This window comes from Limulus polyphemus, unplaced genomic scaffold, assembly GCF_000517525.1.
Source record: "Limulus polyphemus unplaced genomic scaffold, Limulus_polyphemus-2.1.2 Scaffold1076, whole genome shotgun sequence".
NCBI classification, from domain to species: domain Eukaryota; kingdom Metazoa; phylum Arthropoda; class Merostomata; order Xiphosura; family Limulidae; genus Limulus; species Limulus polyphemus.
In genome coordinates, this window is record NW_013666686.1 from 232,210 (window position 1) to 255,302 (window position 23,093).

The 23,093-nt window shown below is 30.6% G+C and overlaps 1 protein-coding gene across 2 annotated transcripts in view; it reads left to right on the forward strand.

The window, feature by feature from the left end:
- Positions 1 to 23,093, forward strand: part of LOC106462022 (low-density lipoprotein receptor-related protein 4-like) — a 168,853-nt gene that overhangs the window by 118,211 nt on the left and 27,549 nt on the right. For both annotated transcript variants that reach the window (XM_022389133.1, XM_022389134.1), the window contains exons 4-16: positions 1,565 to 1,684; positions 2,787 to 2,906; positions 3,661 to 3,789; positions 3,916 to 4,041; positions 5,997 to 6,122; positions 6,716 to 7,103; positions 9,281 to 9,498; positions 10,286 to 10,462; positions 11,261 to 11,386; positions 12,567 to 12,775; positions 15,244 to 15,431; positions 21,296 to 21,497; positions 22,379 to 22,568. In XM_022389133.1, coding sequence (XP_022244841.1) covers positions 1,565 to 1,684; positions 2,787 to 2,906; positions 3,661 to 3,789; positions 3,916 to 4,041; positions 5,997 to 6,122; positions 6,716 to 7,103; positions 9,281 to 9,498; positions 10,286 to 10,462; positions 11,261 to 11,386; positions 12,567 to 12,775; positions 15,244 to 15,431; positions 21,296 to 21,497; positions 22,379 to 22,568 — 2,319 coding nt within the window. The remainder of the gene's footprint in view (positions 1 to 1,564; positions 1,685 to 2,786; positions 2,907 to 3,660; positions 3,790 to 3,915; positions 4,042 to 5,996; positions 6,123 to 6,715; positions 7,104 to 9,280; positions 9,499 to 10,285; positions 10,463 to 11,260; positions 11,387 to 12,566; positions 12,776 to 15,243; positions 15,432 to 21,295; positions 21,498 to 22,378; positions 22,569 to 23,093) is intronic.

Consider the following 23,093-nt stretch of genomic DNA (forward strand, 5'->3'; position numbering starts at 1 on the left):
GCAATACATATTTAACACTATAGGCTATGCATGTTTTTAAATATAAACTTAATCTAAACAAACGTGGATATTAAAATAAATATATAATAATAAATTCGTTACACTACAAACAGCTATTTTGGCTCTATGCTGTTATCTATAATTACATTTGGTGGAGTCAAAATAAGGATTTGTAGTTTGAGTAAATAATGTCTACAGTATTTGCAGGTTTTTAAATTCACATTTTTTTATTTATCTTGTACTATTAGTCACATTTATCAAAGGCAAGTATTGGCAGGTAAAATTTAAACAAAATTTATTAACTCTTTTGATATTTTTTACTTACTTTATCGAAGAGGTTCGTGTTTTTCTACCCACTCACTTTTATCAAACGTTGTTCGATAATTTTTAAGAATAAATTATGAACTATCCCTTAAACGTTAAATGAATTTCTCGTTTCACATGATTTACACGTACGCGTGTACAAAGAAGTGACAGTATTCGTGTGCATTATAAATTTTATGATACTTATTTTGTACTGAGATAATTAGTACATGGAATGTAATGTCTGCATATTACTTTTCTTTTGTTATTGCTTTATCATTTAGTTTTCACCAATTAACAAAACGTTTTTCGTGCAATTTGAAAGAGCGAAATTGCTTTTTTCGTAATATGTTTAAAACTTTGATTCGAGAAGCATTTTACAGAGAAGTAAGAACTTTCATGGTACAGCGCAGCTATGGAGTTTTAATAAAAGTTTTATGAATTCCGACTGAATACCTTATAATTCATGAGCGTTTCTTGGAAAGAATAAAGGGTTTTAAGTACTTTTGGATATATGTTAACGAGCGGACGAACAACCAATGGTTTATTATTGCGTAGTAAAAATATTTCTTGGCGGGAGTTTATACAAGAAGCTAGCTGTGAGGGTAGCTATGGTATCGGATAACTAATGCAGAAAGGAAATAATTAACAAAAAGCTTTAGCGTCTTTTCAAGCTTTAACCAATCCAATGTTTCTGGACATGTTTTTACGTTATTTCAATAAATATATCAGAATTTACGTCACGCGAAATATCACTTAAGCAGAACAAGAAAGCGTTTGATTAATAACATTGTACTTAACTTTCGACGGATCGATATTTAAGAATTGTGTTGAAATCGAAGAATATTTAGATATCGTGTTCAGGAGAACGTCCTCTAGAGGAAAATAGTTATATTAAATGAAAAACTGAACTGCCTCAAATACAACACTACTATTAGCTACAAGAGTTTGAAATATGACTTAATATGCCATCTAGTAGTTAAGTAATTATAAAGTTTTACACATAGTATTAAATTATGATAACAAGCTGATTTATTACTATTTATCATAAAAGTAAATTTACAAAAAAGTGTACGGCTTAATGTTGCTTTGACTTTGAGTTAGACTACAGCGAGTTGAGCTGTGCGTCATAGGCTTCAAGTTCAATGTGAAGAGTGGGAGTTATGTAAATTGTAATGAGAAGCTGTATTTGTGTAATATTTTATGTGTTGCATTATTCCGTATCAATTTTGTGAAAACAAAAATATTTTATACACCAAAGGCGACCGTGGTAAATGCCCCCCAGGAGAATACAGATGTAGCGATGGGATGTGTATCAACCTTGAATGGAAATGTGATGGTGAAAATGATTGTGATGATGGTTCGGATGAAATAAATTGTCGTAAGTACACTTTGTTTTACGACAATTTCTTATATTCCGTGAAACATTTTTGTATTTTCTCCACAAACAATCTTTCTTTGAGTACCCACTTTGCATAAATCTTGATCATTTAAGATGTTTATATTGTTTTTCTCATATGTTTTATTAATAGCTTTAGATACTGCTGTAGACATGTTAAATGGTTATATTTGGACTTCAATTTTTTTTAAATCTCCTTAGGTGACATGTTGTAAGTTAGGTATAAACAGAAATGCATCCCACGAGATATTTTAAGAAAAAATATGATTATAATGGAAAGTTTATTAGCAGTAAACATTACTTAAAAGAAGAGTAATTAATGAGGTTATTTTAGGAAGGATTAGTAAGCTCTCATCAATATATGTACTGTACTTGAAGCATATTAATTAAGGTAAAATCAGTTCATTTAATTGCATTTTGAGACATTTCCCTCATATTAGTAGATATGCTAATATTACTTGTTTTAAAATTTTCAATACCATTACCTAATAGTTGTTAACAAATTAAAAAAACACACTTAATATTTACCATTTTTTTGTAGCATTAAACTTCTAAGTTGTTAACACCAATATTTTCTAACATAACATGATAGATTTTTGTTCATGTAAAGTTCCATTTATGGTAATTGTTGTTGGTAATTCAAGTAATAAAATTTTATTTTGTGAAAATTGTTGATGCTCAGAGAGAACTTTGACTTCTTGTGCTGCCTTTATTATCACTTGATGTCTTTTCATTATTAATGCAAGTGTGTTAAAAGATCTAATAGGCCTAATATTTGTGATTAAATAAATCATGTTAGACAGCAGATATTTTTCCACATTCTTCATAATTGGACAATTAAAGTCAGAGGTGCATGTTTAAAATTCATAAAGGACAAAATAAAAGGGATCTGGAAAAAAGCTGTAGTCTAAAATGGCTTATTACAACCATTTGGCCTATTGGTTTATCTCACTTTGACAAATTTTGACTTTTAAAACCATAACTTAGAAGTTTTTAGAAACTTTTTGTTCTTATTAATTTTACAAATCTTGTAGTTTGTTTATGATTAAAAAGTATAGGTACATTACCATTTTATGTTTTACAGCTGCAGTAAAATGTAACGAAACACAGTTTCGATGTACATCAGGTCGTTGTATTCCAAAGTCTTCTATTTGTGATGGTAGGAATGACTGTCCTGATAACAGTGATGAAAAGGATTGTGTTTGTAAGAGTTGTTCTTTGTTATTTTGTATTCAATTTTGATTGGCTAGTGTATTTCATTAAAATATAAAGTGCTTCTTTGATTTGGTTATTTAAGTGATATACAAGAAACTTGTATTAATGTGTAAAAATGAAATCACAAGCAATTTTGCAGTCATATGATTCCCCTAGTTTTTTACAGTTTTAAACAACTAAATATTCTTCTAAGTCCATCAACCAGAAATTTATCTGTAATTTTCTTTATCATTACAAAGACAAGCTAAAACCTAATTCTAGTCTCTTCTATTAGTTTGAGCAGAATTTTTATGTTGTTTTTGAGAAATTAAAGTATTTTATTAGTTCTCTTAAATTCATTATCTATAAACTGCATTCAGCGTTATTTTATGAAGGATGAGTTTTACTTTCATAAGTTTCTAAGTCCCATTGACTTGTCATAATTTCATCATGATAATAATTAAGGTATATTTATATAATTAGATGATTAATATGAATGTACTTGGTGTAATGAAAATCCTGTGGTATGTAATATCACTTGGGAACAAATTAATTCTATAACAATTGTCTTTTTGACAGACTGAATAATGTTGATTAATAATCCATGTATACAATGTTTCTCAGTTATGAAAACAATGTACATTTAAGAAAAATTAACAATGTTTTATCTAAGGATGTATAAATTTGTATAGACTTTTTGGGTAAAATGGGTCAGTTTGATTTAAACACAATTATTTGATTGATATTTTTTTGTAAATTTGTAGCAGTTGAAGAGTCCTGTGGTTTAGGACAGTTTCAGTGCTTGGATGGAACATGCATTGGACAACAGTTTGTGTGTAATAGTGAAGTTGACTGTCCGGATGGCTCTGATGAGTCTACTAATGGAACTTGTAGTAAGGAAATCAATGTTTTATAGAAAATATTAAAAAATTTACACATGTTATTAGATCATTGGAGCATAAAAATAGATGTAGCTGAAAATATCACAAACAGTAATTTTGTTTTTAAATCATCCACAGCTAGTGGTACTCCATGTAAAGAAGATGGATTTCCATGCCAGCACTTATGTGTATCAACTCCAACTGGACATCGATGTGCATGCAAGGATGGCTATGAACTTGGTTTGGATGGTCGGTCATGCCTTGGTATGTTGTTGTTTTGTTTTTACATTGTTTCTGCTTGAAACTATTCTAAATGCTAGGTAAGGTGTACTATTCAAATTAATATTAACTTTTCATTTCTGATAAGACTATAGAACTTGAATAAATGGAGAGGGGGGAGAATACAAAAAATTTTAATTAACATAAAGAAAAAGAACCTTAATAACATGTATCATGTAACATGGGGAAAAAATATACTTTGTAAGGGCTGTTTGAAGAGTTTCAATATTAAACACACCCTGTAAGTGCTGTTTGAAGAGTTTCAATGATAAACACGTTCTATAAGGGTGTTTGAAGAGTTTCAATATTAAACACGCTCTGTAAGAGCTGTTTGAAGAGTTTTGATATTAAAAAGCATATCAAACTGCTCCAAATTGTTCATATTGTTTGGTATCATACACGATCAATACATAGGACATACAGCTGTGTTAGAAGTACTTTGTATGTAGTTTGTAAGTTTAAATTTATGTATGTATGTACCTAGTCTGTTTCCATACAACCTTAGTTTATCCTCACTTATTAACTTTATAAGTAGTCTTCCCCCTCCTTTCAAAAAACATCATTTAGACTTTATACATGCTTAAGCAAGTTAGTTTTAGCAATGTTATCAAGTATCTGTTATTTTCTATATGGAGAGTTATGTTAATTAGCCTTATATCTGTGTTGTCTGTTTGTTGTTCATTATATTTACAGTTTGTAGCATATTATAGTTAAAATCTAACAAAAAGTTATTGTAGGCCTCATGGATTATATAAAATTATCCCATTTTCTATTACTGAACACTTTGTGTAAAGCTAGTTAAGATTTTTTTTTTGTTTGTTTCATTAATTATGTGTAGTTTTTATATTACTTGTTTTTAATTTTTCAATACCATTACCTGAAAGTTGTTAACAAATTAAAAAAAACACACTAAATATTTAGATTTTTTTTTGTAACATTAAACTTGTAAGTTGTTAACACAAATATTTTCGAACATAACATGATAGACTTTTGTTCATGTAAAGTTCCATTTATGGTAATTGTTGTCAGTAATTCAAGTAATGAAATTTTATTTTGTGAAAATTGTTGATGCTCAAAGAGAACTTTGACTTCTTGTCCTGCCTTTATTATCACTAGATGTATTTTCATTGTTAATGCAAGTGTGTTGAAAGATCTAATGGGCTTAATATTTGTGATCAAACAAATCATGTTAGACAGCAGATATTTTTCCCATATTATTCATAATTTGACAATCAATCAAGCATTACAACATAAACACGCTCTGTAAAGGCTGTTTGAAGAGTTTCAATATTAAAAAGCATATCAAACTGCTCCACATTGTTCATATTGTTTTGTATCGTACACAAAGAAAGTTAAGGATGATGATAATAATGTATTATTATATTTTTAATTGATAATGCCACATTTTGGATATACCATCAGATTAAAATGTGTACATACTCAGTAAACCTTCAAATAATTTACCTTCGTAATAGGTCTGTGATAGTGGGGAATGTATCTATAGAGAATGTGGACTACATGTTGAGTCTAAATAAGCCATTATGTTTTACAGATAACTTAAAACATTAGTGTATGTATGAATCATTTAGCAGACTTGCCTGACTCGCTATTGGTGTGCACATGAACCTGAAAGAATCACAAGATTATAGTGTAGTAGTGAAAAGACTGTAAAGGACAGTTGTATGATATACATGATTCTTTTTTTATCAAAATGTATTATTATGATTTTAGTTGGTAATGCCACATTTTATATATACCATCAGATTAAAACGTTTACAAACTCAGTAAACCTCCAAATAATTTGCCTTCATAATAGGTCTGTTTTATTCATGCAGTTTAATGTGATGCAAAACTTTTTTCTTAAGTTTTAAAACAATTTAGAAAGATAACACAGATATAAATGCAGCCATTGACTTGAGTTTAATTTTTCTATCACCCAGATATAGATGAATGTAAGTGGGATGGTTCTTGTAGTCAGGAATGCCAGAATACAGTTCCTGGTTATCAGTGTTTCTGTAAAGAAGGTTATACTCTTCTTCAGAACAACCGTGGATGTAAAGCATCAGGTGAATTGACTGTTTAGGCAGTTCTTGAGGTATTGTTTGGATAAGTAAGGACAAGCTGACTGAATGAATTGTGTTAGTGGGACAGTGCATTAGCATTCTAACATCTGTTTGAGCCTATTTTTTTTAATATCTTAACTTTAAGAAAAGAGTATGGTTATAAACCCATTGAAATCCATTTCACTCTAGGATCTGATACATTTATATTTAAACTTTCATTTTTTACATTTAAGTTTTCTACTTGGTTGTTTTACACTTTTTTAGAAACACAATTAGTAAACAAACTGAAACAAGTTTATTCCTTAATGATGTGGTTTTGTGAGGGTTAAAATTAACAATGATATTGACCCTTAAGAAAGTCGGGAATTATCATACTTTGAGCCAATTTAATGCAAAAAATTACCATAAAGTGAATGTGTGCAAATAAAGGAAAATATATTTAAATTGCAAGTTTAACTTTAGGCTGTTATGTTTTGTAGCCAAAACTTATAATGACATGCCAAAAAAATGTTATTGAGAATGGTTTGTTTTTAAAATGTGTATCTGACTTCTATTTAATAGGATTAATTTTTGAAACAAGTTGTATTCCTTTACAGGTCTGGACCCATTCATTTTGTTTGCTAATCGGGTAGATATTCGACGAACTACAATGGATGGGTCCCTGTACACGTCCGTTTTGAGCAACCTTGAAAATGCTATTGCTGTGAATTACCACTATGAAAAAAGGAAAATGTTTTGGACTGACATCAAAGCTGATGTCATTCGCTCTGCTTCTTTTAATGGTACTAAAGTACATGATGTGATTTTTGTTGGACTCTCAAGTCCAGGTGGACTAGCTGTGGATTGGATAGGGAATAAAATATTCTGGACTGATGTTGGACCATCCAGGATTGAAGTGGCTAACCTGGATGGTTCCATGCGGCGAGTTTTATTCTGGAAAAAATTGGAAAAACCTAGGGCCATAATTGTTAATCCAGATGAGAGGTAAGGTTGATGTTGTTGCTAAACATTGTTTAGTATAAGGAAATAAATTACTGTTACTGATGATATAAGAACATGAATAATTTGTAAGGAAAATTACTTCTGTTACTAATATTAGAATGCAACTTAAATGTGTAATTTCATTGAAATGTTTTGTTAGCTTTATCCAGCAAAATGTTAACAAGCTAGTGTAAGGTAAACAGGTAAAGATGACTAAAAGTTACAAATGATTATGTGTGGTGCAAATTAGTTGATATAGGATATAAGCCACACATGCAATGGAGAAATACATATTTTTACCTGGCTGTGTGACAATCCAAGTGAGAATAGTATTTTTGAAAGACATTTAAACAGGCTATTAAAGTAAACTTTATAAAAGTTAAAAAAACTGTTGAATTAACCAACCCACTTCTTGAGTGTATCATCTTGCAGGCTGCCAAGATAATTTGAATTAGCTGTAAAAATTATTAAATCTGACTAATAACACAGGACTGCAATGGTTTTAGTCTTAATTTTTACATGTTCTACAGTAATTCCTGTTCTCTGTATCCGAAAATATCTAATTTTGTCCATCACGTACAGATTTTTCACAAAGCATCATAACACACTATATATAAAAGAAAGATCACAACACACAGTTTTGAGACTAAAAGACATAGATTCTACAAAAAAAATTGGGATGAATGAGGATGCATATTCATTTGACATCAATGTTCTTTCCTTTTCTTTAACTTCTTTGTATTTTTGTTGGCAAACATAATAATAAAAAATGTTCATTGTGGTAAACAAAATGATAATTTGATCTAAATAAGAGTTTGTTTGTTTTTCTTTCTGATTTGTAAAAAAAAATTCTTACGTGACAGAAATTTTTTTTTTTTTAAATCTGCTTATTTAAATTATAGAAAATTCATTCTTAAAACCAAAACAACTTTTATGAAGTTTAAATTCTCAGGCCCGTGTAATTTAGACTTCTCAATACACTTTTCATTTTCTACTTCAACATTTTTCTGTTCAGTTTCTATAGTTTTTTAAATTAAACATATTTTATTTCAGCTACCTACAAATGGTTGAGTACAATATATGAAAACGATTTTGAATAAGCAAATCATGTGACAACCAAATCTGATATAAAGTTGCAATTAAACAGCATGTATTAGAACAACATTTTGACATTGTTTGGCCTTTTGTAGGTAGTATGATAGGACTGTACATAACAGCCCTTTCCAATGTAAAAATACACTCAGATCATAAAATGTGTTCAAATTGGGAATTTATAATTTCCAGAATTGGGATATTTCTTTTACTTAATGACTTTGGAAAACAAAGAATATGAATCAACAGGTGAGAATCTATTAACACAAAGGTTATCATTGTGTTCCAGATATCAGTATGCAACAAAATCAAGAAGGATCTCTATCTGACAATGAAACACAAGTCACCTCTACACAGTTTGCTTCCATGACATATCTGTTAACTGCTACATACCTCAGTTAGTTGTAAAATGAAATGGGTATTCAAACTATTCTATATAAAGACATATCAGCCAAGATGCCAGATGGCATCATCTGTGGATTTCTTTGTAATTGGACTACTCAAACAGGCACTGAAAAATGGTCATCTTTGTACATTGGATGGCTTTGAATATCCAGACTTACGATGTAGTGAGTCTCTTGAAATACAAATAACATCACAGGCTATACTTGTCAAATAGAGCATGACCAGAAATGGTGACATAGAATGTAGTACTGTGGTGAGGCTCCATAGTCATTTCAATATAACATACTCAGCCTCTGTACTCTTTGAAAAATTTACACTGCTTACAACATTCAGTTTCATGAATATATATATCAGCTTAGCCCTAACCCTTTTAAACATGCTTTAAGGAAAAAAATTCCTAAATTATCACTTGAATATATGCAGTTGAAAATCTTTTATCCTTCACATATTAATAGGCATTATGCATATAGTTTTTAAGAAGAGACTCCTTTAAGTTTAGCCATCCAGTGATTTAAATGAATTTTTCAGTACACCAATTTTGTTTTTGCATTGATTCTCGTTATTGTCATAGATCAGATAGTAGTTTTGTATAACACTACTGATGTTGTGTATTTCTTATTCAGGTGTTATTATTTTTACTCTTTTTCTCAAACTAATGCACACAGTGTCTTTAACATCCACAGCACCCTCTACTGGACAGACTGGGGAAGTGAACCTAGAATTGAAAGAGCATTCACTGATGGAAGTGGTCGTCAAGCCATTGTCACAACTGCCCTTTTTTGGCCTAATGGTCTTGCAATTGACTATCCTATAAAGCGTCTTTTTTGGACTGATGCTAAACATCGAGTGATTGAGAGTGCTAATCTGGATGGATCAGATCGTAAACAGATTGTTAAGCAGGGTTAGAAGTTTCCTTAATAAAATACTTTCCAATATCACAAATATAAATATTTATTTTAAACCCAGTTAGAGACTACATTATTCTAGAAGAACTTGTTTGTGGTGTTTGGTGAGTAGCTATATTTTGGTTATATTGCAAAAATACTTAATTTTTGCAGCTTAACAAAATGTGTTGCATTATGTAAAAATGACTATAGGATCATGTTAAACAGTTAAAGAAAAGCTGTGGAAAGAAAAAAATGGTAAAAGGATGGAGTGTCAATACTAAGACTTTAAAAACATGCCATTTGAAGTTAAGTTTTTAAAGAATGATTTTTAATTATTCATTCATTTATGAAAGTGATCTGTTTTGTTTGATTTACATAAACTCTTCAATTTTTGCCACTTGGTATTCTTTTGTGATTGATTTAAGTGATTTATAAAACACTTATTATATGCAAACAGTAATTGTTTATCAGCTTTCAAAAAGATCATCTATTTAGAAGTTATGTAAAAAAAAAAAAAAAAAGGAAGCATGATACTTTTAAGTGCCCTGCTGCTTATTGAGCTTTAACTTAGCTTTGGATAAGCATGTCAGTGTAACGTACAGAAAAACAAAATGGGTTTGTCAAATTTACAGTTAACCAAACACAGGAAAATGGAATAAGTAAAGCTTTTGGCTTTTGATGTTATTTAAAAAATAGAAAAGGTAGAATACCTCACATAGAAGGAATAAAAACTCTTCTGTTGTAAATATATTATTCTGTGAATTTGTGTTAGTAATATTTGTTATTCATGTTGTGTTGAAGGTTTGCAACATCCTTATGCCATCAGTGTGTTTGAAGACTATATTTATTGGACAGACTGGCGTACCAAAAGTATTCATAAAGCCAATAAGTTTACTGGACAGAAGAAGACCACTGTCTTGTCCAACTTGAACTTTCCCATGGAGCTTACAGTTGTCCACCCACTTAGACAACCAAATGGTAGTTACCTGTACTAAAAGCTATTTAGTGGTTGTATTGTGTTTGTAAAGACTGATTTTAATAATTATTCTTTAGAAACTAACCTGTTCATGCATTCTTCCAACTATGTGGTAAAATCTTCAGATATTTCTCTGTCCTTGTTCATTCACCTGTAAGTCATATTTTTTCTGCGTGTCTGACATTCAAGTTATTTCCAAGCATTATTAGTCTCAAAGTGGGTTCCTTGTTATCGAATTTGAGTCTGACAATTTGTTTTTAATAGTTATATTCATAAGAAATATGCAGAAATTAATTCAATTGCTGGAGGGGATAAAAAAAAAGAATCAAGTGATTAGCATTTCAGCCATATAACTTTCATTGATCCTGATTATTTTAAAAAAAAATTTTCTTCAAAACTATTGGTAATTAGAAGGTATTGATTTGATTAGATTATCTTGCTTTAACTGTTCTGTTTTTTATAGATGTTATGATAACTCTGCTAAGTTTCAGTTTTACTAATTAACTACCTTTTACAATGCTAGCTGAACTACTCTTAAATTATTAATAAAAATTTGGAATTCTTTATCATTTTATATTGTATTAATGTTTTTCATCCTGTTTGTTATGTCTTTGTGTATAAACATGTCCCATGGGAAAGTAAACTAAGAGTATGGAATGTTAAAGTTGGTTTGATTTTAAGCTACAATTTATTTTCAGTAAATCTTAATGTATAAATCTTTATGAAAATATAAATAAACTTGATTTATATTGGTAAACAGAGTGACTGAGAAATGTTGAATTGCCATATTTTTGTTTCAGCAACTAATCCTTGTGGTGAGAACAATGGTAGATGTAGCCATCTCTGCCTTGGTAACAATAAAAGCTACAGTTGTGCTTGTCCAACTGGAATATCCTTGAAGAAAAATGGTCAGACATGTAAAAAAGGTAACCAAGTTAGCTTGATAACAAACAGCAATTCTTCAATATGCATCTTTCTGAAAATTTGTTTCTTCTATCAACCAAGTTTAGCTTGATAACAAACAGCAATTCTTCAATATGCATCTTTCATACCTTTTTTACATGTCTGACCATGAAAATTTGTTTCTTCTATCAATGGTCAGACATGTAAAGAAGGTAAGAAAGATACGTATTGAAGAATTGCTGTTTGTTATCAAGCTAAATTTGGTCAATAGAAGAAACAAACTTCCATTGTCTTGAAATAATTTCGTATCAAACGTTTCCAAACTTAATATGTGAGAACATTTCCCCATCATTTATATTTGTATAGAAAGATATGTCAAAGATGTGTTTGTTCCAACATCAGTGATCATAATATAATGCTGTACCAGTATAGAACAGTAAATATTCAGTCACATATAGCTTCAGTAAAGTGTAATTCATTTAAAGTAGAAGAAGACATTATTTGTTAAGGAATACGAAGATATGTTTGACAATATTAGAATGTTTTAGTTTATTGAGAAAGGTGAATTGTCAGCAACTTTAAGGAGTTAAATGGTGTTTAACACTCAAATCTCGAAATATTCTGTATTGTGAAAAATTCCTGGAGATCTAAATATTTCATACTTCAAGAATGTTTAATCCTGATGTTTCAATATTGTTCTAAAATTGTTTTCACCAATTAACTGTTATTGTGAGAATGCCTTTTATTATGCTGACAAATCATGATTATAATTAAATATACTTGTATTAAGATATTAGTATTAGGCCTATTATTGTTTTTCTAAATATTATATTCCTTATTCATTCCCTTAGGTGGACATAGTGATGTTGAAAAAGCCTTAGGGGACTGAGAAAGGAATATAGTGTTAAATAGATATAATAGGCTTAATAAAGTATATCTAAAAATGTTTTCAATGTTATTAGACACCTTACACAAACCAAATTTAAAATACCTTGACATCATTGTGTAAAACTAAAGACTGATAATTTTACCGTAAAAAACAACAAAAAAAAACGAATTTAAGTCAGTTAGATATAATTTGTTTATCTTGTTCAAGCTAACATATTGTTATTATATAGGAAATTGTTATTAAGAAAAACTTTATGTATAAACAGAATTTTGTACTTTTCTTTTACTAATTCTACATATTGAATTTCATTGCAGAAATTGATTCGTTTCTCCTATTTACAAGAAGGAATGATATTCGATGGCTTTGCTTGGAGTGTTATGATCAGTTAGATGTACCAATTCCACTGCAGAACATAAGCAGTGCAGTTGCTTTAGACTGGGACAGTGACACAAACACCATATACTGGACAGACGTAACCAGTGACACAATTAATAAAGCTAACTGGAATGGCAGTGATCAAAAGGTAAGCATCCATCTAAAATATTGTGGTTTAGTCATTGGTTTTTACACCTTCATAAGTTTTTTACATAAACAGATGAATGTCTTTTGTGAGAATATGAAACTTAAAATCTGAAGTTCAGTATTAACAGCACAGCATTGAAACAGTTATTTTCTGTTATGTACAAAACTGAATTTCGGCATCAAACAAAAGGCGTAGTTTATTCTTGGATTCACCACTTGTTACTGAGTTAAGTTGATTTCAGGGAATTCCACCCCTTACCTGTAACCATGACCAACAGCAAATCAAAGAACAAGACCTATATAATTACAGGTTGCTTGTGGTGAATAAATGACAACACATCATTCATATAAATGCCACAGAAACATTCTATGCTATCAAAGTTACAGAGCTGAAAGAAGTTGTTAGTTCTTTGGATAGCAATAATGTAATAAAATTATGGCTTATGTTATATTTACTTCTCAATCAGCAGGGACATATATAAAAGGACTTTTGCTGGAAAAACAAAATGCAGAAGAATCGTTACTCTAAACACGAGAATTTTTTTGAAGTGGGACCAGTTTCTCTTAAACCAGTGTCAGTATCAGCCAGTTCATGTCACATTAACAGAATAAGGACCAGTTTCTCTTAAACCAGTGTCAGTATCAGCCAGTTCATGTCACATTAACAGAATAAGGACCAGTTTCTCTTAAACCAGTGTCAGTATCAGCTAGTTCATGTCACATTAACAGAATAAGGACTAGTTTCTCTCAAACCAGTGCCAGTATCAGCCAGTTCATGTCACATTAACAGAATAACTTTATTTGTGTATTCGGGAAACTTATTTAGTGGTTTGCCAATAAAATTTACCAATGTGGTACAAGCAAAAACCAAAACGAAAATTTAAAGATGAGATTAAAATAATATAGATATTAAAAAATATGAATGATGAAATTATCTTGTTTGAGTTGTTGCCATCCAACTTTTGATTTTACATAAAGAAAATAATTGCACCAAGTAAACATACATATCAGTTATGTTAATAGAAGAAACCCCCCAAGGCCTGATAAAGTAAAGAATGTGCAACTAGAAAAAATTTCAATTTTCAGTAAAGAAAATAATTGCACCAAGTAAACATACATATCAGTTATGTTAATAGAAGAAACCCCCTAAGGCCTGATAAATTAAAGAATGTGCAACTAGAAAAAATTTCAATAAAAGTTTATTGGAAGGTTTTTGTTTATTTTTTTTTAGTTTAATTTAGATTTCACTTTTAAAGCTATGTTCAAACAATTATATGGACTTATACATGGTGCTTTAGCTGTAATTACTATTCATATTCTGAAATCATAAAAAAAAATATAATTTCAAGTAGTTACAAGATTGTGACAAATTGAACAAATCAAATTCAGCATATCTAAAAAAATAATAACGTGGACTTTTTTCACTCTCTTCTCTTCTGAACAAGATCAAGCAATCATAAATTTAAGACAAATTTTATATAATGAGTTTTCAGTTTTTCATTTGTGATCGTAATTTCATCACAAGTGTGCATAATAATCTATACTAAAATCATGTATTACTTAAACTGTTTGTTTTCACCTACAACCTTGTGAAGTTTGTGATGGGTAAGCATGCTTTCTAGTTTCTATCTACAACCATGGTATAGTATTTTATGGTTAAGTGTGCCCTCTCCTATCTACCTACAAACATGGTGAAGTTTGTAATGGGTAAACGTGCCGTCTTGTATCTACCTACAACCTTGGTGGAGTTTGTGATGGGTAAGCGTGCTTTCTAGTTTCTATCTACAACCATGGTATAGTATTTTATGGTTAAGTGTGCTTTCTCCTATCTACCTACAAACATGGTGAAGTTTGTAATGGGTAAACGTGCCGTCTTGTATCTACCTACAAACATGGTGAAGTTTGTAATGGGTAAACGTGCCGTCTTGTATCTACCTACAACCTTGGTGGAGTTTGTAATGGGCAAGCGTATCTTCTTGTATCTACCTACAACCTTAGTGGAGTTTGTAATGGGTAAACGTGCCATCTTGTATCTACCTACAACCTTGGTGGAATTTGTAATGGGTAAGCATATCTTCATGTATCTACCTACAACCTTAGTGGAGTTTGTAATGGGTAAACGTGCCATCTTGTATCTACCTACAACCTTGGTGGAATTTGTAATGGGTAAGCTTATCTTCTTGTATCTACCTACAACCTTAGTGGAGTTTGTGATTTGTAAGCTTGCTTCCTCATACCTACCTAAGCACTTTCTTCTCATGTTCAAGAATATACTTGACTAAAAGGTTGGTTATTTTTGTCACACAACTGCCATCTGTCTATTTTTATATGCTGGACTTTTATGGATAATTGCTTCCGTGGTTGTAGAACATTCTCTATTAGAAGTTGAGCTGTATTTTTTATGTTTTGCTTGTTTTATTAACTAATTAATTACTCACATGCTAATAAAATGGAGAATATTTGTTTCAGGTGGTCATTGATAGTAACCTTGAGAGACCAGCTGGTCTTGCTGTGGACTGGGTTAGTCAAAACCTGTACTGGACAGACTCTGGTACTGACCGTATTGAAGTGTCTAACCTAGATGGAACCATGAGGACAATTTTGGTATGGGAAGGTCTAGACAGGCCTCGAGATATCATTGTGGATCCCATAGGAGGGTGGGTAGTGCTTAGATTAGATGTTCTATACCTCTCATTGTGCAAATTTACTGAAATTTTCCATAAGCAATGAAACAGAGTAAAGGTTTTCCAAGGAACTGTAGTAATTAAATATATCTAGTATAAAATGAACTGAAAAAGACCCATGTTTAGTTAGAGAATTACTAATCATTGTATACTAAATACTTAATCAATAATTTTTTGCAGTAAATCACTTATCCTTAAGTAAGTTTTGTATTTTAATGTCAGAACTATGTTTTTATAAAATACCTTATCACCTGGAGATCTCAAGATTAACACATTAAGTGGTAATGACTTGTTAACATGTCAATCATTTCTATTAGTCAGGTGCTACACATCAATCAACAAAGGGGCTATAACTTTGTGGTGGTCAACATAAGCAGACAAGTTTTCAGTAGGCATACTGCAATTAGAAATAATGGGACAACCAGGATTGCTGGGTTGTAAAAGTGACCTGGATGAGTTTAGGTGAAAGGAACTCTCAAGTTTCACGACTTATGTGTTGGATTTTCTGTAAACTACATAGCATATCTTAGATAATTTGAACAAATTGTGGTGTGGGGTCCAAATCTACCTTTTTATAGTGGTTTGTGTCATTAACTTGTTGATAAGCTTCATTGATAGTCGGTTTTATCTTGAATGACAATGGCACTGTCCTTATCAGCTTGTTTAATAATAATAATAATTTCATTTTTGTGTTTCATTGCAATTAGAGCAGAATGTTCACTATAGGAGAGATCGTTTTGTACTTTTGAGTCAGAGTTAATAGCTTGAATTACTTCATTTTCAATTGCAGTAATAAAACTCTAGATGTGATTCCCTGTTAGCTGGGGGTGTCAAGAAAGATTTTTTTTAAACTGTGAGTCAATTATTTCTTTCAGTGGTTTGGTTGTTAAAAAATTCTTGAATTCTTAATCTGCATACAAATTCTTGGAGGTTGGAAAAGACTTAAAAACTATCTATATTTTCAGGGGTAAGAGAAAAATTAAGACCTTTACTGAGAAGTTAGTGTTGAGCTTTGGTTAATGTTTTAGAGGACAGATTGAAGATATTGAAAGTGTTCTTGGATTTGTGTCGATCAGATGGAGAAGTGACTATGTTAGTGGAATCAGAAGTAGGATCTATTTTAGGAGTGAACTCAATGTACGTGTTTACATTGTTGGAGTTATTAACCAGTGACTTACATATGGCACTTGTATGGATTTGCTTAAAGTTAATATTTTGTTCTAAACAGAAATTGTGGCTTGGATGGGAGAAACCTTTTTCCTTGTATGAAAGATCATGATGTAGTTTTTGTTGTTGCTTTTCACGTTATTTTCCAAAGTCTTTATTGTTTTGTTAATAAATGCATCAAGTTTTTTCAGTGGAATATATCGTGTTCTTGGAATTTGTAGCAGCAATTTTTCTTTTCCAGGTTGTCAAATGTGGATTTGCAGAAGTCTTGAGTGAGTTTTGTAAGTGTAAGTGAGGTGGAATGAAGAATTTTCTTCCATTGTGAACAAAACAATTTGTCATTAGCTCCTATTGTAGCTGGTGGATTTAAATTAAGGGATTTAGGTACAGTTTGATTCTGTAATTGTTATCCCAGTATATCAGTATATTCAGTTTTCTGAGTAGTCTGAAAGTCTTACTAGAGTTTAGATCAGAGTGCATTTGGGCAGTTGTGCTGAAGGAAGTGTTTATTTCAAGATTATTACATGGTTTTGCTTTGTGACAGAGAGAAGGTTCAGGGTATGTTAGGTTTAGAAGGTCGTCAAGTTTAGGACTTTGTGAAAAGTGGTGGTAAATTATTGATGGACTTTAATAGGAAATTTGATGAAAGTGAATATAGAAAAATTTAGTAATAGATCAACAGATTTTGTTATCTCAAGAAGTCTGTATAAACCTGAAAACAAATCCTATCAAAAGCTTGTGCTTATTATACTAATCTCAGTCTAATTCCAGTTTTAATGATGTACTGAGAAAATATATAACATGTAAAATAAGGTGTGTGTGTGTGTGTGTATTTAAAAAAAAAGCTAACAAAAACAGTCTACTACTTATAAAGATTACATCACAGTTATGTTAGAATTGCCAATGAAGTGAAAGAGCCTGAACAACAGCCTCTTTCCCACAGATGATATTGTAAAGCAATTTTTCAGACAACAAAGCTAAAAACAAAGTGTTAGAGAAAACTGGTGTGTCAACTGCAATGTGGAAATGATGAAAAGCTTTGTAGTAACAGAATTATTTGCAGAAATACAACCCACATAGTTGACTTATGCAGTATCAGCTTGAACCTCTATTCTCAGTCTTCATCTGTGAAAACACTCGTATACATGCATGACTGTTCAAGGTAAATATAATGGAAACAAAAGATTCTCATGAATTCAGCTTTATTACAAATATCATATTGAAACTTTATACTACTAGTAACCAATTTTATGGCAGGTCACACTTCAGATATAATCGTTCTAATGTTAAAACCTGTTAGTTTACAGTTACTTATCAGGCTGTAGTTTTAGAATATATACCAGAAGAGTAAGAGACAAATTTGCTTAAAGAAACCAGTTTCTAGTAGTATAATATTTCATAAAGTTGAATTCATACCATGGGTCTAGAAAAAGTATGAGAATATCTAATTTTGCTTTTCTGGGCCTGGAAAAGCCTTTGAATTTCATTTCAGTGATGTAAAACTGGGAAGAATCAAAGTAATAGAATAAGAATCATGGTAGCTACGAATGAATAAGGGAAAGGTTTATTGGTATTTCACCCACCCTCATGAAATCTTTAGTAGATGTCATTGGTGAATAATCTCATAGAAAATTGGTTTGTCTTTAAAAAAATAAACCTTGTTTTGAATAGTTATGTTGAAACAAAAACAGCTAACTTGGAATTGTTTTTCAACTTCTGGTCTGATTCAAGTGAATTACTTAGTTGGTGTGTGTTAATAAATTTAATGTTTTTTTTTTTCCCTTAAAGCCAATACTGGGTTTAGTTGAATATTTGCTCTCATTTTTACTCATATTTTATTATGATGTATATAAAATGCTTTTGTATAACTTTTTCTTCTCTCGCTTTATGCAAGAACAAGTATAAATTTAAAAAAAAGAAAAGAAATGTATTAAGAGCCTGCAAGCACCATTCGTAGTGTTGGATAGACACCTATCAAAAGTAGGTAATAATTGACAATTGTCCTCAACATCTAAGTATCAAATAGACCATCCACCATCAGACTAGATCCTGTGAACCTTGGTCTCATTCATATTAAGACCTTGTCAGTAATTAATTAATGTCTGGGAAAGTACTACTGTGCATTTTATAGATTTTATAAAGACTCTATGAACAGAATTAACTCACTTTCTGTCTGTTATTTGCAATCATGTTGGTTAACGCACACGCTTCATAGTACCTTTTAATACATAATTTATGATGGTTTCATAAAAGTATGAAACAGAAATCTTTGCAAGCCTTCAGGAGTAGCAAACTAAATTAATTATTTAAAATTTTAAATAAAGAGTTAAACTATATGCTTAACAACAGGCTGACAAAAAAACAACAACTGATAGTTGTGCATGAAATGTTTAATTTCTTGCTGACTGGTAAGCTAAAAAGGTCCTTGTAAACTACTTAGTGGTCTTGTAATCCCAAAAGTATGGAAACTATGTACAAGAACATTGTTTCCATTTAATCATACACTTTGGAGGGAATTAAAATTCCTTTTTATCTTTATCTGTATGTCAATCCTTCCATCAACCTATATACATAAATATTAAGAACAGATATTGATGCTCAAATCTTTAACATCCTACATCTAAAACAACAATTCATCATCTACAGCCAGTTTCACTCAATTACGGTATCTTTGTGTTAATCTGAACTTGTTGTGTAATCTGTATTTGGGTTTTGAGATTAAGAAATATTGGAGTCAAATTATTACATGTTTTGCATATCAGAGGGCAACTAAAATCAAAAGTTTTGTGACATATTTTAGCTCTTATCTTGAATATGTTAAGTTTTGAATATACATATGTGTGTATGTTACAATATATTGACTGTTTAGCATACTTTATTGAGTTCCATCTTTAATATATATAGTGCCTTAGAATAATAAGTGATCAGTCTTGTCATATATTTAACATTGATTATATCAATCTGCAATACAACACAAGCACAAAACTGAGCAGAAACGGACCCATAAGTAACTGGTAGCTTCAACTTTTCCATGTGAGAAAGGGTTCATCTTCAGCTGAATTATGTATGTCACGGACAGGAAAGTATTGTGGGTATTTCAGACAGTACCACTGGTTTTAGAGATTCTCATATTCACGTGCAAAGCACTGTACCAATTAAGAGTCGTTTAATGTAAAGTTTTTCCTCTTGAAAGGATTTTAAATGAATTGTAATGTATTGCTACATCACATTCACTGATCACACAGTTATGTATAATTGATATGCTAGTAATCATCAAATTTGCAAGTTTTTTTTATGTATGTTTCTAACCATCTGGTGGTTGATCCAATATACCAGTAAGAGAACATGTAAATATAATCATGTACTCAATGAATGTGATGTGTTGCTATACATCACAGTCTGTTTAAAATTGTTCTGGGAACCATTTTCCTTATACATCACAGGTTATGAAAACCATGCAGGTAGATGTGGTTTGCTTTGGACATGACAGCTTTATGACAAAGCCTTTTTTAATTTAAAATATGCAGCATGGTTATTGTCAAGTTGCATGTTCATCAGATAGAGCATTTCTGGACATGCAACATGGACTGTACCAATGTAATGAGGCTACAAAATTGTATTAATATAACATACTCAACCTCTGTACATATTGCTTCTGAAGATGTTTCTATAATATTATATATTATTTCAGCTTATTTATGTTACAAAATTGTTCAACTTTTCAAACAGTTACTGGTCACTTTTGTTTTATTGCATATTCAATTGTTTTTGTAAATGAAGTTGCATCCTAAATTTTTTGTTGTTGTTGTTCCTTATGCATTATTAAACCAAAAATATTTTAGTGTAGTAATGTAAAGTTATTATGAAAAATTCTTCAGTCACAGTGTTGTATTTAAAGTGTGTGTGCTAAGTTGTTACTTCCATCCACAGCCTTCAATGCCACTAGATTCATATGAATAGAAGAAAAGAAAAAAAACAACTGACTGATATTGTATGAAGTTGGCTTCTGACTTTTCATTCTATGTTTATTCTTGCTTTATGTCAGAATCACATGATACTGGTTAAATATCTTTGTTAATGAATTCCAGATCAGATTGCCAGCCATCTCAATTTGGCAATTTCTTTGAAGTTTTAAAAAACCTACATTTTGTTTGTCCCAAATTTGAAGATAAAGTTCTTATGCCATATTTCATTGTAAGTAATGGAGAACTTGTATTGCTCTGTTGGCTTGGGATTGAAAAAGATTAAGTACTGTCAATACCAACTTTGGTTTTATTGTTATTAATGGCCTTTAGAGAATATCCGTCTCCCCTAATCAATCAAGTTAAGTAGCTAAACAGTTTGCCAGTCTTAAGAAGCTACTGTTATTTATCATTATTTGATTCAACTTTGATATAACCCATCGCTGTAGTATAGATTTTTCACAAAATGTAGAAATATATAGGAACATTAATTTTCTAAAGAATGATCTTTTGTATTTCAGAAAATAGATTGGAAAGTTGCTTCTAAATTGTGTACTTATAGTTTATAGTGCAGACTTTAGATGGATCACTTGTTCTTTTTAACTTAAGTATTGGGTGAATTCAGACCTAATTACTTGTATATAGCATATATCTTAGTAATTATTATTGTAAATGACAAATTTGAGCTTATTATCTCCAATTTATTAGTTACATGTACTGGACTGACTGGGGGATTAACCCAAAGATTGAGAGAGCTGGAATGGATGGTTCTCAACGAGTAATTATAGTGGAACACAATCTAACCTGGCCAAATGGTTTAGCTATTGATTATGAAAAAGAAAAACTGTACTGGGCAGATGCTGGTATGAAAACTATTGAACTGAGTGGACTCGATGGCCGAAATCGTAAGGTAATTGAATTTATTTGTTAATTACAGTTAATTATACAATTCTTAATGAGCATATATTCTAATTTAAGTATTGCTCAAACTGAAATTATAAAAATAACCATTTGAAAGTGAGATTTAAAGTAATATTCTGTTATCAGAAGTAATTATTATTAATCAATTTTGAGTTGTTAAGTTATCTCCAGTGAAGGTTGAGAATAGTGTTTGACCAATAAGAGTGCAAGTTACACTAAGATTTTTATTAATAAAATTATTTAATTCAGAAAAATAATCAGCTATAGTACTTTTTTGCTACTGAAAATAGTTTATCCAAACCTTGTAGCAATTAAAAATTGTTAGTTGTCAGTAAAGGGTTGCTTGTGGATATTGGCAAAGGTCATAGTCTGTAATGAAAAGTTCATAACTGATAACTTGACCATGTGGTAGAGCTCTGAATTTTGAAGTCATGGAATTAAGTTTAATTTTTGTGTGGTATCACAATATATTCACTGCTTTTTAAGCTGTGGGTGCATTACAAGAGTGACAGATAATCCTTTAGAGTGGAGTTTTGGTAGGAGGGTGTTACTAACTGGCTGTTATCTCTCTGAGCAGTAGTTCAAAATTAGGAATGTTGACAGGTAGCCTTAGCAGCTTTGATATAAATATAAAATAGATAGAGCTTGTTTTGTATGTTAGCCCTCAATATATACTAATTCAAGTACTATTAAACATATTTAGAGAGTCTGTTAATTTTAGTAACAAGGTTTTAATCTTAGTACTATCTAATGTTTGTTTTATGGTTATATAGAATTTACCATATTTTTTCTTAGTACACAAGAATAAGAAATTCATTTAATAAGTGTTTTATTCTTTACTAAAGTTTCTCTGTCTTGTTTACTTATTAGGTATTGATTGCTAGTGATTTGCCACATCCTTTTGGTCTTGCTTTATTTGAAGATCTGGTGTACTGGACTGATTGGGAAAAATTTAGCATACAGAGTGCCAATAAAAAAACTGGTAAAGATAGAGCTATTGTCTTAGCTGGATTGGAAAACCTGATGGATATCCATGTATTCCATCGAAAACGTCAACCTGGTACTTGTATTGTTCAGGCTAAATAGTACTCAGTTTATTATTTTCATTAAGCATTTCATTTTAAGCTGCTAAAGGTACAAGAATAAATAGAAAATTTTGTAATCTTTTTTTGTAAACTAGATTTTATACTTTATAAATGATTTGTGTAAAAATCTAGTCTCTGTGATAGTAGATGTACTGTTTCAGTTTCCATGGTTGAGAAGTGATTGTATAAAGAAAATACAAAAGTTAATACTTGTGTTCATTAATAAATTAAATAAGTTGTGGTATCTTGTTTAAACTTTGATAATGTGTGAGAATAAGTAGGAGAGAACTTGTATTTCTTTGTGTAGTACTCTAGTTAAATACTTATCTTTATCTTAGTTGATTTTAAATGTTTATAATTATTTCAGTTTTAAGTTAATAATAATCTCTGCTTTATAAACCTTATTATGGAAACAAATTTTTATAATTTTAGATAAAGACACTATACATACTGAAAACTGTTTTGTTTTCACCATTTTCATTTGAACAATTCTCCCTTTT